The sequence below is a fragment of the Arachis hypogaea genome, chromosome 9 (genome assembly GCF_003086295.3).
Source record: "Arachis hypogaea cultivar Tifrunner chromosome 9, arahy.Tifrunner.gnm2.J5K5, whole genome shotgun sequence".
Taxonomy (NCBI): Eukaryota; Viridiplantae; Streptophyta; class Magnoliopsida; order Fabales; family Fabaceae; genus Arachis; species Arachis hypogaea.
This window is the reverse complement of record NC_092044.1, coordinates 2,170,595-2,183,526: the sequence shown is the minus strand read 5'-3', so window position 1 is coordinate 2,183,526 and position 12,932 is coordinate 2,170,595. Positions and strand designations below refer to the sequence as shown.

At 29.9% G+C, this 12,932-nt stretch overlaps 1 protein-coding gene and 2 long non-coding RNA genes across 5 annotated transcripts; 2 read left to right on the top strand and 1 right to left on the bottom strand.

Annotated features, from left to right (window-relative positions):
- Nucleotides 1–229: 229 nt before the first annotated feature.
- Nucleotides 230–4,780, bottom strand: LOC112709863 (G-type lectin S-receptor-like serine/threonine-protein kinase At1g11330). Of its 3 annotated transcripts, none has more exons than XM_025761845.3 (11): nt 4,389–4,780; nt 2,878–3,921; nt 2,708–2,752; nt 2,520–2,564; nt 2,372–2,392; nt 1,977–2,069; nt 1,668–1,879; nt 1,387–1,597; nt 1,067–1,304; nt 835–988; nt 230–740 (listed from the first exon to the last, which is right to left on the bottom strand). In XM_025761845.3, exons 2-11 carry the CDS (start codon nt 3,791–3,793, stop codon nt 432–434), a joined length of 2,244 nt encoding a protein of 747 aa, XP_025617630.1. In that variant the 5' UTR covers nt 3,794–3,921; nt 4,389–4,780; the 3' UTR covers nt 230–431. The 3 variants fall into 3 exon arrangements, with proteins under 3 accessions (XP_025617630.1, XP_025617633.1, XP_025617631.1); XM_025761848.3 differs by having other exon boundaries at nt 2,520–2,561; XM_025761846.3 differs by having other exon boundaries at nt 2,878–3,916; nt 4,389–4,535.
- Nucleotides 4,781–7,640: 2,860 nt separating this feature from the next.
- Nucleotides 7,641–8,872, top strand: LOC112709861 (uncharacterized). The gene is made up of 2 exons (XR_003156560.3): nt 7,641–8,248; nt 8,357–8,872. It is a non-coding gene; the product is annotated as an uncharacterized lncRNA (long non-coding RNA).
- A 1,553-nt stretch (nt 8,873–10,425) lies between these two features.
- LOC112712833 (uncharacterized) lies at nt 10,426–11,279 on the top strand. The gene is made up of 2 exons (XR_003157913.2): nt 10,426–10,662; nt 11,070–11,279. It is a non-coding gene; the product is annotated as an uncharacterized lncRNA (long non-coding RNA).
- Nucleotides 11,280–12,932: the final 1,653 nt, after the last annotated feature.

Genomic DNA, 12,932 nt, shown 5'->3' with positions numbered 1-12,932 from the left:
GTTAGTCAATCATTTTTGTTGTTATTGTGTAGCTGTGCAGGAGCCGAGTTATAACTCAAATGGTATAATCTCTTCATACTCATTTAAAGGTTGCAGGTTCGAGTCTCCTTATCTTTGGCAAAAAAAAAAATTTAACATTTAAAATTTAAGTTAAGTGATAACATCGATGTAACCATTTTATGGAGTAGCATCCTTCTTTGTTATCCACAATGTTAGTATTTCAGCAATATAATTCAAAAGATAACATCTATGTAACCATTTGAAAGATTAATGACAACATCTATCATAGTAGGTCTATATGTTGATCGGCTTTGTACACAATAATTAACCCATTTTTTTTCCTCAGCAAAAAGCATGAAACACTTATGAATGAAGAGTAACTTTGCCCCTGCACTAATTAATTATCTAAATGTTCCTCAAATTGCCATGTTTCATCTGCCATCCACATCAGATAATGTTAAACTATTTTTGGAGAAAATTTCTTTTGTGTTAGTATGCAATTGTTGTTGGTTTGTATCAACATTGATGAAGAATGCTGGCTGCTTTGGCTGAGCAAGTTGAATAGCATCATTTGACAAAAAAGAGACAACATCAACCATGGTGGGTCTATCTGTTGGAACGTTTTGCACACACAATAGGCCAATGTGGATACATCTCAATACTTCTTTAGTGTTGCATGTTTCATTTAATCCATGGTCCATTAGCTCTAAAGCTTTACCTTCATTCCATAACTTCCATGCCTATAAGAAACTCAACATGGTTTATAAACTCTAAAATTGAGATAGTTGGAAGTTGGAACTTGAATTTGATACACCAGAAGCTTTGAAGACTTACATGTCCAATTAGATTGAGTAGTGGAAAATCAGGGTTGTAAGAGGAGTTATTCTTTTTTGCACTGAGAATCTCTAGCAGCAATACGCCAAAGCTGAAAACGTCTACTTTTGGGGAGACGACGCCATTTAACATATACTCTGGAGACATGTAACCACTGAAAGTGATAATATACGTAAGTAGGTCATAGCATTTGAGACTAAAAGAGAGGTTATCAATGATTTTGCATACTTACTGTGTTCCAACAATTCGGTTTGTTTTTTCTTCAGAACCTGTTAGTCCTAGTATTCTAGCCATGCCAAAATCCGATATCTTAGGTTTCATCTCATCATCAAGTAAGATGTTGCCGGCTTTCAAATCACGATGAATCACTTTTAGCCTTGAATACTTGTGAAGATATAATAGTCCTTGAGCAATGCCTTCTATGATGTTAAGCCGCTTTTCCCAATCCAAAACATTCCTTCTTTCAGCATCTATTTGAGAACATAATGCATACTAATGAGCAATAAAACTTGTTAGGATCATTCAAAAGTTAAGATAAAGAAGAAAGGCTACCAAATAAGTGCAAGTCTAAGCTTCTGTTGGACATGTACTCATAGACCAACATTCTCTCTTCTCTTTGGATGCAGAGGCCTATAAGCTTCACAAGATTAGTGTGCTGCAGTTTTGCAATGAGTTTTGCTTCATTCTTAAACTCTGTTAACCCTTGCCCCGAACTCTTAGAGAGTCGCTTTATCGCAATTTCTTGTTGGTTTGTCAATCTACCCTGAAAGTGTCATGACATTACTTACTTTCTTATGTAGATGGTTTCTAAACTTAATGCATCTAGGCAATACCATATAAACAGGTCCAAATCCTCCTTCACCAAGCTTATTTGAGCTTGAGAAATTGTTTGTAGCAGCGACCATGCTTTCAAAACTGAATATTTCAATCTCATCGCCTGCATTAGCCTCTCTTTTAAACTTTTTTGCTATGTAATTCATCCTGGAAAGCATTGCAGCACCTCCAATGTCATGTATTAGCTTCCTTTGCCTGTTTCTTGTATCCACTAGTGAAATCAAAATGGAGTTACATAGTATTCTTACTCTACAAGTCATCATAAGTTACTTAAGGATTAAAATTAGAAGGTATAAAGTGGTGACTACCTTCTGCTTTGTACTTCCTCCAACATACACAGCTCAAGTAGCAAATTAAACATATTGTAATGGCAGCTCCCACGCCAATAACTATCCTTATAACTGCAACTCATCAGAGGACAATATGCAGGTTGTGAAAGTAGTAATGGCAACAATTGAATTTACTTTCGAAGATCAGAAAACTATTGCAAAGAGACAACTGTGGATACTCCTCTACTCCTCTTCATCATTGCTTTTGTTTTTTTATTATCATAGTTGTTTTAGCTTATTTGATTTCTGCAGTTAGCAACTATTGATTTACTGGTGACTAAACAGTAAATTAAATAACGAATTTTGTTCTAAAAGTGTACATTTCTATGAATAGTTATGGTTGTTTAATTAACCACTAATTGTTGTTTGCTCACCTAGATGGCGTTTTCCATTTCCTGCATACCAACCACAAAAATAGAAAACATGAGATGGTGAATTTAGCAGATAAATAAAGCACCAAAGTTCTTCTAGAAGTGTAAAAGACTATAAAGTATAAACTGTAAAACACAAAGTGTTGTTAACCTGCATGAGGTTTGATGCTTTCCACAGGAATGGGTGCTTTCCCTTCTTTAATTTGTACAACCAACAAACAAAGAAAAAGTGAATTAAGCAGAATTGAATAACAACTTAGTTTTCTTCTAGACACAAAGCATACAACACTATAAACTATTGTGATCTTTCTATTAAACCGTTAAGTGCTATATACTAACCTGTGTGGGTTTTGTTCATTTCGGCAGGTGTGGATGCTTGCCCTCCTGCATGCCACCAACAAATAGAGAAAAAAGTGAACTTCTTAGAACTAAACAACAACTTTTCTTCTTCAATAATGCATACAAATTGTGGTGGTGGTTGTGTCAAAGAGCAAGTGTTATTTGCTGACCTGTATCGAATTTGATGGAATCACTATATCTGCTCTTAACATCGCTGTATCTGTCCCACAACATTATGCCTCCATAATTAGATGAGTTCCTTATGATAGGAAGGACCTGAGAATTTAACAAATTTGCAGGAATATAGCCAGATGCAGCTTCATCAGAAGATGCTGGCAACCCCAGAAATATTTTCTTCACTTTCAAATTGCTCCATTGGTGCCATGCATTTATGAAGCCACTAGTACTGCTACTCACAAAATTGCATGGAGGATTGTTGTAGAATTGTACTGAAAGATAATCGAAGTATCCACTACTAAAGGTAGAGTTCTCAGCACTAACAAGGGGGCATTGAGGAGCTGCACCTATAGACACATTTTGTGTTGAGTTGGACTTGAGATAACGCGCAATGTCCATCCAGTATATTGAGTATCCATTATCACCTGGGTTAAATTCTATCCCATCTAACACTGCGTCCCCAAGAGGGCGCGAAGATGACTTACCACCCAAGAAATTGTTCCAGAGATAATCAGAAACATTTTTAGCATCTTTAGAAGAAGTCAATTGGGATGTACTGGATACTCCTCCGATCGAGAGCATGACCTTGATCCCTTGCTTCTGGCAACTTTTGATATCTAAGCTAAGACCAGTGCACCCTTTTGAAGAAGGATTACAATGTCCTTCCAGGTTTAGTACCGGGGTTTCACCATTTCCAAATGTGGTAAGGAATGCTATGTTTACATAGGAGTACTTTCTTGATTCACATGTATTAGCAAGAGTTCCCTCATCACTATTTTGGCCCCAGTAAACACCAATATCATCAGCTTTTGTAGTGTTAATCAAGACCCAAAAAAGGAAGTAAATGAGCAATAGTACATAGGAAAGATGAAGATTAACTCTGACCATGTATGGTTTCTGTTTAGTCATCAAAATCAGACAAATAAAATTAAGGATGAGATGTCATTAAATTGCAGGAGATGAATTAGATTTCAACTTGGTATGTCTTGTAAATTGTGGTTGCTAAAATCAAAGCTCTTCAATCCACAGAACCTGTTCTGCAATATATAACAAAACATTAGGCAGAAAGAACTCATTGCAATTTGGCAAAAGGTCCATATCTTTTATTGGCAAGTAATAGAGTTCTACTGCAATATTTTCCCTTTCTAGGCAGAGTCTTCATCAGGGATATTTCTATATTGTAAAGTGATCAAACCTTTGATAATTCTAATAATAGTTAATCAATTTATCACTGACTTAGTAAACAAACGTATAACTATTTCTAGATAAGCAACTTCTGAAACACAAAAACTGAAAAAGACTGAGACACTTTTTATATTAATTAATTAAACTCTAAGCAAGAAAAACAACAAAGCTCTTTCTCTTTAATTCATGATGAGATGCAAGCATAGTCAACATCCTCAATAGGTAATAAGAGAAATGCAAGAAAAGAAAATACTTGAGTTTATGCTGAAGAATAATTGAAGTGAATCTGTGAAATTTAGGGATTGAAGAATCACGGTACCTTTACTTGGTTGATAATGGTTGAAGCTTCTGCGGCAAAACTAAGAAGGATCTGAATCGCTAATACCAGAAACCACAAAGTCTCAACACAACGCACTTTGACTCGACGCGCATTTCACTTCTATGATTTGGAAAATCATGTTCATAATTGGACCCGTTCTTTGACTTTTTTAGGTCAAATTGGGATTGGAATGTCAATGTCACCGTGCCGTTAATTTAGACAAAAAAGTCAACACGTAAATCACCAAATTTACGAGAAAACTTTTGCCTTTTAAGTTGGTTTTTGAAGTTTAGTTACTATTCTATTCAATTCGTAATCTGTGTAGTCTAACAACTAATCATCATAATCATAGATATTAGGTTCTTCTGTGTTTTTTTAAGTTGCTTCACGATGCAAATTAGATTAATGATTAGTCATGAATTTAAAAAAAGAAATTAACTATTAGAGGTCTTATGCTCAAAGTCAAAGCAAAAACATACTGGGTTGTTGTGTGTTTTTCAAAATGTTACGCATTTATTTCTTGAAAGAAGGGTGATTCTGTACTGATAAGTGATAACCAAAGAGGCAAAGACAGATTTTCATGGCTGATATTCTGATTGTTATAGATATTTTCTATCGGTTTAAATTTTTGAGATAAATAATTTAATGACACTGATATAAACTTTTGAATTTAAGTATAAATGTTTTTGATACTATTTTTGGTGAATTTTATAGTGCCTATAATTTAGTGTCTAATTTTTTCCTAACTTATTTGTTATGGCAACTTTTGAATATTTAATAATTATTTATTTTTATATTTTTAAAATTAAATATTAATTTTTAATTTTTTTAGTAAGTTAGATAAATACTTTTAAGAACTATAGTAATTATCTTAATTTATCAGATTGTTTTATATATGTAAATTGTGATCATTCTTGCATTCCACATATGGCTATGAACTATGGTTGACAGTATTTGGCAAAATTTTGATGCTTTTCACTTGCAATACTATTAGACAAATATATTATGATAGCTGAGGTTAAGATAGCAAATTTTTAGGTTGTGAAATAGATTATAATTTTTAGTATTTTTGAATCTTTAAATTAAATTTAAAATTCAAATAATGCAAGGATTACAATGTGTCAGGATATATTCTTTAATTTATATTACTATTTTGTCTTTTTTAATTTGGCATGTGTCAAGTCAAGACTCCGAAAAACCGAAAGCATGAAAGAAATTAGTATATTATTAAATTAAATTTCATATGATGGTTGAAGATAAAGTATGATTATTTATCTGTATAGGTCCTTTTTTTAATCATTACTAATTTACTATCCTAAAAGCTGAAGCAAAAATGAAGGATATATGTAATTGAAAGTCATTTTGAATTCCACTATAGTCAAGTATGATGGCTTATAATGCTTTGAATTGGTCTAAAATCTAGCATATATCACCTCTGTGTGATGTAATATAATGTAAATGTATCTCTAAGGCTTCTAAAACTATATAGTTATCATGATCAGTTTCTTAAACTTTAGTATTATCAAATTATAATCTCTTTTTATTTGGGTTATTATTATTATTATTATTATTATTATTATTATTATTATTATTATTATTATTATTATTTCATTGAATGTTTTCTGTATCAATTATCATATGACAAGATTAGAATATGATTTTTTTTTTAAATATTACTTAACGAGTTAGAATTCAAATGATATAATTTTTTCGTTTTCACCTAAAAATTTTAAATTTAAGTCAAAGTTCTAACTTAAAAAAAAAATAAAAAAATATAAAAACATCTCTTATCAAATGGTCCTTATATTATACTTTTCTAACATTAGCACAAAATCTAAATTTGAATAGTGAAAAAAAGATCTCACTAATCAGTAATCACTTATCACTTATTTGATTTACCTTTCTTCATGTATAGTGATAAAACTCATATTCAACCTTTTAAAAGTCAAAACAGCTTCATATGATTCTATTCATAAAAACTAAAAAGCAATGGGCGCTCCCAAACCAATAGCCACATAGCAAACAGTTTTTACCATTTTTCTCCCAACAAAACTGAAGAAACATTAATTATTTAATTAGCCAAATAGTGTAAGCTTTTTTTGCCTCTTCACCTGAATAAATGTGGCATGTTATGCATTGCACCCACAGTTTTTATCAGGTGAAATTATCCTGGCATGTAGTTTGAAATTAACTAATCAACTAAACTAATTAAAGTGAACATCCCAAACTATGGGGACTGTGTATTCTTCTTCTCTTTTGTTTTTTAAATCATCCAAAAGGTACATCAAAAAGTACATATATAGTAATATAAAAGATTAAAAGTATCTAAAACAAGCAAATAGAAGAAGAAAAACAAGTGGCGGATAATGGAACTGATCTCAAATCTCAAACATTGTAATCTGCAAGGGCATTTAAAAATGATGAAACAAAGGTATGCAAGGGCAATTTTCAATTTCTTACCCAACCAGTACGAATAACTTCCTATACATAAGGCATTTTTATTTTTGTACTTACATTGTGTGGTGAGGCTAGTGTCAAATATGTAAGCCTCATATACTATATCTCTAGATTTGGGTGTTAATGGAGACAATGAAATAATAACCCTCAAGTAGAATGCAGTTAGTATGTAAGAGAGTTATATAATAATAATAATAATAATAATAATAATAATAATAATAATAATAATAATAATAATAAGGTTTAATTATTCTATTGGTATTTATAGTTTTGCAAAATTTTTAATTAGGTTCTTATACTTTTTTTTCTTTTTAATTGAGTTCCTACACCAGTATTTTTTCAATTAGGTCTCTTTTCACAGTAATTGACTTAATTTTATAGGGACCTAACAAAAAAAATTGGTACATAGACCCAAATAAAAAAAATGTGTAAGAACCCAATTTAAAAAAAATTGGTACAAAGACTTAATAAAAAAAGTATAAAATTCTAATTAAAAATTTTACGAATTTATAGAGACCAACAAAATAATTAAACCTAATAATAATAATAATTTCTTACCTTGTTGGTTGGTTATCAAGCTAAGACTATGAATGATTTTTTATTATTTTAATAAATTAAAAATTAATTCGTCGCCGTCTAAGTTCTACTTAAATTGATATATACACAAGATATGATTTAAAATTTTAATATTTTTTTAAATAATAAATTTTTAATACTTATTTAAATAGAGTAAGTGTGGGATTTTAATTTTAATTTATACATATAATAATCTATTGAACAACGATAAATTTTTGAATAAAATTCAATTTTGTAACCTCGTCCCTAATAGATTGTTATATACATAATGTGAAATTTGAATTTCTAACACCTGTTTAAGCAAACTAATAAACTAACTATTAAATCAACCCAACTAGATTCCTAATATAGGAGTTACTGTGTTAAAAAAATTGAATATTCTATTTCGATAAGCCCTATGTTGGCAGCAACGAGGCCCAATTGTTGGCTTCACTCTTCCCCACACTCTCAACCCATTTTTGTTTTCTCTATATAAATTCTTGGCCAGAATAGAGCACTCTAAAGTTTCCCACCCCAACACAGCAACACTAACATTCTAATTTCTAACACTAAGCTTCTTCTTTGGTTTTTCTTTTTTATTTCTAATTTCTTTTTATCATTTTCCGGTTTTGTATTACAATTTGATTAATTAGATACATCTTTCAGGTGAAGTTGAAGGGTACAATCTTTATCTTTCATTACTACTACTCTTCACTTATTCATAAGCATTATTGTGCTTCTTTCTCTTCCTCGCTCTACCATATATTCTTCTTCTCTTTGCTTTGATTTGGTGTCATTCATCAATTCCATATTATGATGAATTAATATATAAGACAACAATCACCATGGTATGTTATAAATAAACTTCTTATAATTATTACTACAAATGTTATTATTATAGAATTAATTGAATTTAATTAAATAACATCCTTATGTCTTAATTTATATATGTGCAGATTCTCATGGCAAGAATGATGCGGTCACTAGTGAAGCTAGCAAGATCACTAATGTGTGAACCAACATCAACACTCACAACCATTCTCTATTATGGGAACCTACTTCCAAGAAACCTTAACAACAACTTGAACCGGTTGGTCCGACCGGAATTCCTTCACCAAGAGAACCATTTCTTCCATTTTCTCATCACTATATTAAGGTGTGTTTGGTAGTAGTTATTACTAGTAGCTTGGTCAGAGTTAAATTAGGCCATGTTAGGTTGGGGTTCAGGTGTTTCATAAAGCAAGGAAATTAAGGGATACGGTCTCATTATAAGGTTAAGAACTTAAGATTTTATCCAACGTGCAAAAAACGAATTTAATTATTTGAGGAAACCAATTAGTAATGCATTTACTTTTTGAGGCACTCCATGTGGTAGCACAGTGTCTTAGTAAGAATTTTGGGAGCAACAAAATCATGCATCATATGTACTCATCAAATCAATAAAACAATGTGCACTTAATTCAACTAGAAAATGATTTTTGTTAGTATCTCCTAATTCAACAGATCAAAGACTAATTCGCTACGATACTGAACTGCATTTAAGAATTTGTTGTTGGCCAATAAATTACTATAAGCACAAAGCGAAATTCGAATCTCCAACAGATTAATAAACTAACCACTAGACCAACCCAACTCAATTTCAACTAAAAAATTATGAGTTTGTTTGAATTCCAAAAATCATTATTCATGAACCCATGTTGGGTTTAATATTTTTTAACATATATATACAACTCATTCAATTAATCTAATCTTATAAGGCGCATACATATATAATATAATTAATATAATAGAATAATCAAACTTATTTATAATAGTATGATCAAATTTTTTTATGAATATTAACATGTATTTTTGAATAGTGGCTAATTAATATGGTTGATTAAATTTATGTAATATAATTGATTTTTTATTTAATAAATAATTAACTCAAATATATATAACTAAAATATAATTTTTTAAATATTAGACCCATGAAGTCTACTCAATCAAATCTACCGATAAAATATATTAGATTGGTTAGAATAAGGTTGAAAGAAAAAAAATTGCAAAACTTATTATCAAATCTAATCCATTAATTAAACAAATAGATTAGTTAAAAAAAATCATCTTCAACGACCCACCCGAGGAACACCCTAAATTTTCTAATCGATATTTCCAATAAATTTATAATAATAACTAGCTGCTACCACCTCCATTTTTTAAAAAAAAAGGCTTAAACGTATATAATTATTAAAAAAAGTTCATATACCCTCCGATCATAATTAGAAATCTCGATGAGAGTTACTAGATTTTTTTTTTTTGTTCATTGGAAATCATAGTTAATTTTAGAGCAAAGAGTACAAAAATCTGATTAATTTATGAAATTTTAAAATTATATCAAAATATGTAAAAACATTAAAATCATCCTTATGATATATGTATAGTTCTGGGCCTTGGTGGGTTTTTTTATTGGGTTCATTAAAAGGACCGAGTGACTGACCAACTTGAACCTTAAGCCCAAAATCATAAAAAAATATTCTTCAATTTGACTAGATTGCTCTGTCCAAAATTAACCAAAAAAAAAAAAATTTGCTCTGTCCAAATACAAAAACTTGACTAGATTGTTGAGAGAATGCCTAATATTGAACAATGAACAAGGACTACGAATTATTTTAGTTTTGTAGGCTAAAATAACTTACTTTCTTAAATATTTCATGTTACTTAAAAGTCGAATTTGCTATTTAAAATATTTTAAAATTTAAAACTATGATTTAATAAATAAGAAAATATAACTAAATTAGGTTAGTCTATATTCTAGTAGTTAATTCATTAGTCCTAATAATGTATTGATCATCAGTCATAAACTTTTAAATAGAACTCCGAATTCCAATTTTCGACGAATTAATTCTTGATCTGCCAATTAGAAGATACCGTAAAAAAAAAATTTGAATAAAAAATATAATAAAATAATAAGAACACAGTTTTATCAAATTAAATTAAGTATATATAAATATTCTTTTAATTAAACAATATAATTGCGGTTCAATAAGAAAATCATTCATGAGCAATAACTTTTCATGAGTAGCAAGAGATAAGTACTTTAATTTCATTAACACACCAAATTTTATTATTTTAATTTTGCTTATATATACATCCCAAAACGCATCGAGATCGATAGATAGATTAAGCATTGTTATATTGAGAACAGGGCACCAATTTGTTTGATAAATAATGGCAAAATTAAGCATGGCAAACTTTTTTTCACTTTTTCTTTTGGTTTCAGGTTTGTTCAAATACATATCTAATATCTTGATTCATATCTCATGCATGTTAATATCTTCTTGTCCTAGCTTTATTAAAGAAAAAATGGTAACATTTATGTTATCTAGATTATTTCTTTATTAATAATAGACTTATTATTGTAATTATTTTTTAGCGAGTGTATATGAAGAATACATAATATATAAGGTGTAATAACTCAACAAACATTTTTTAAGAGGGATTTTTTATTCTCTTCAACAATGAGAAGAACTTATTTTCTCCCTCTCTTAATCCCTTTTGATTCATCAAACCATCAACATCACAATTTGAACAGCTTAAAACATAAAATTTTCTTCGATTTACATTGAAATGTGTTATTATAAGACTAATTGATGAATTGTAGTGTGTTTGCCGTGTTGTATGTGTCAGTGATGAGAAGTGAAGTGGGTGTGGGTCAAAGAAACCAATGTGGGCTTAAGATTTGGTACCTGGATAAGTGCGTACGTGAAGATTGCTATCAGCTTTGTGTTAGGGATGTTGTACCTGGAGTAGTAGCTGTAATCTCAGATTGCCAGGGATCTGCATCTTGTTTATGCCAATATTGGTGCCAATAATAATAATGCGAAGATTTATATGCAATTATTTTCGTATAAAGTTAATAGGTAAAAATCGTTAGATGAATTGATAGATTTGATTATATTATTGTCTAACGATTTTTTATTATTAATTTCACATGAAGATAACTGTATACAAGTTTTTATCTAATAATAATAATAATATTTACATACATTTATTTTTATATAAAGTTGATAGATAAAAATTATTAGATAATTTAATAAATTTAACTAAATTATTATCTAATAATTTTTTATTATTAATTTTATATAAAAACAATTGTATATGAATTTTCGGACTTAGTAATAATAATGATGATGAGGGAATGAAATATTTATTTGTCTATCAATGCAAGAAGCAAAGAATAGAGATTTAAATCAATCTTCATTATTACATGTGTTAAAGTGTGTTATTCTTTCTTGATATATTAGAATGATTGGAATAGATATATCTCCTTAAGTAATTTTCTGCTCAAATTAAAGGCTATAGTATATATATTGAAGGTAAATTTAGCTATCAAACATTTAAGAAAAATAAAATACTCACCATACGAAGATGTGGTATAACTTGAAAAATATTAAGATATCGATAAATATGATATGTATGTGGCGGAATTAGACTAAATCTTGGAAATAGCCAAAAATTAATTTTGTAATATATGAAAAAGATTAAATTAAATATTTTAAAGGACTAAATTATTATTGTTATTATTAATTCATTTGAAATACCATAAACGATTCCTATTATTTCTCAATTACAAATTCTTCTTAAACGTTTTAAAAATAAATATGATTCAACAACAATAAAAGCATTACATGCATTTCAATGTTAATAAGACTGAAGGTAGAAGTGAAAGTGAAATATGGTAAAATTATATAACTAACAATTATGTTTAAAATGAAAGCAGAAAAAAAAAAGAAAAAGAATGAAGACTCGTAAAAAAAAAGAAAGAGGAGTTAAATCTTAATTTGACCCTTAAAATTTAGTTCGATGTCCAGAATAATTCTTACTATTTTGTTGGCTTCAATTAAAACTCTCAAATTTGTAATCGTGGCTCCGACTTACCTTTGTGATTATCTCCGTTATTGGAATGTTGATCTGACGCAATTACATGATATGGCGAACACTACTTAAACGACGGCGTATTGGTTTTGCACCCAAACTCTTTGAAAACTACGTCGTTTCAGTTTTTTGTGGGTTAAAACTCTCTTTCTTTTTACTACGACGATCATAAGTTGCAAAACATCAAGAAAATCTTTACACTACGTGGTTTCCAAAGGGTTTGGGCGCGAAACCAATGCACTGTCGTTTAAGTAGTGTCCACCATGTCATGCAATTGCGCTAGATCAGTATTCCGGTGACGAAGATGATCGCAGACAAGATGGAACCACGATTGCAAATTTGGGGGTTCTAATTAGGGCCAACGAAATTGTGGGGAATCATTCTGAGCATCCACCCATATTTCATGGCCAAATTGAGATTTAACTCAAGAAAGAAAGAAGGAGAAAGATGGGTGGTGGTGGCAATGGGACTAGCAGTGTCAAAGTGACAAATTTGTGTGTGTTTGTATTAACGTTTGTCAAACTAGAGTTTGAATGAGAGTGGTTCTGTAGAATTGATTTTGGGTAGAAGTGAGTCTGTGCCAACATGATTTATGTTTGGCAATTTTATACTAAA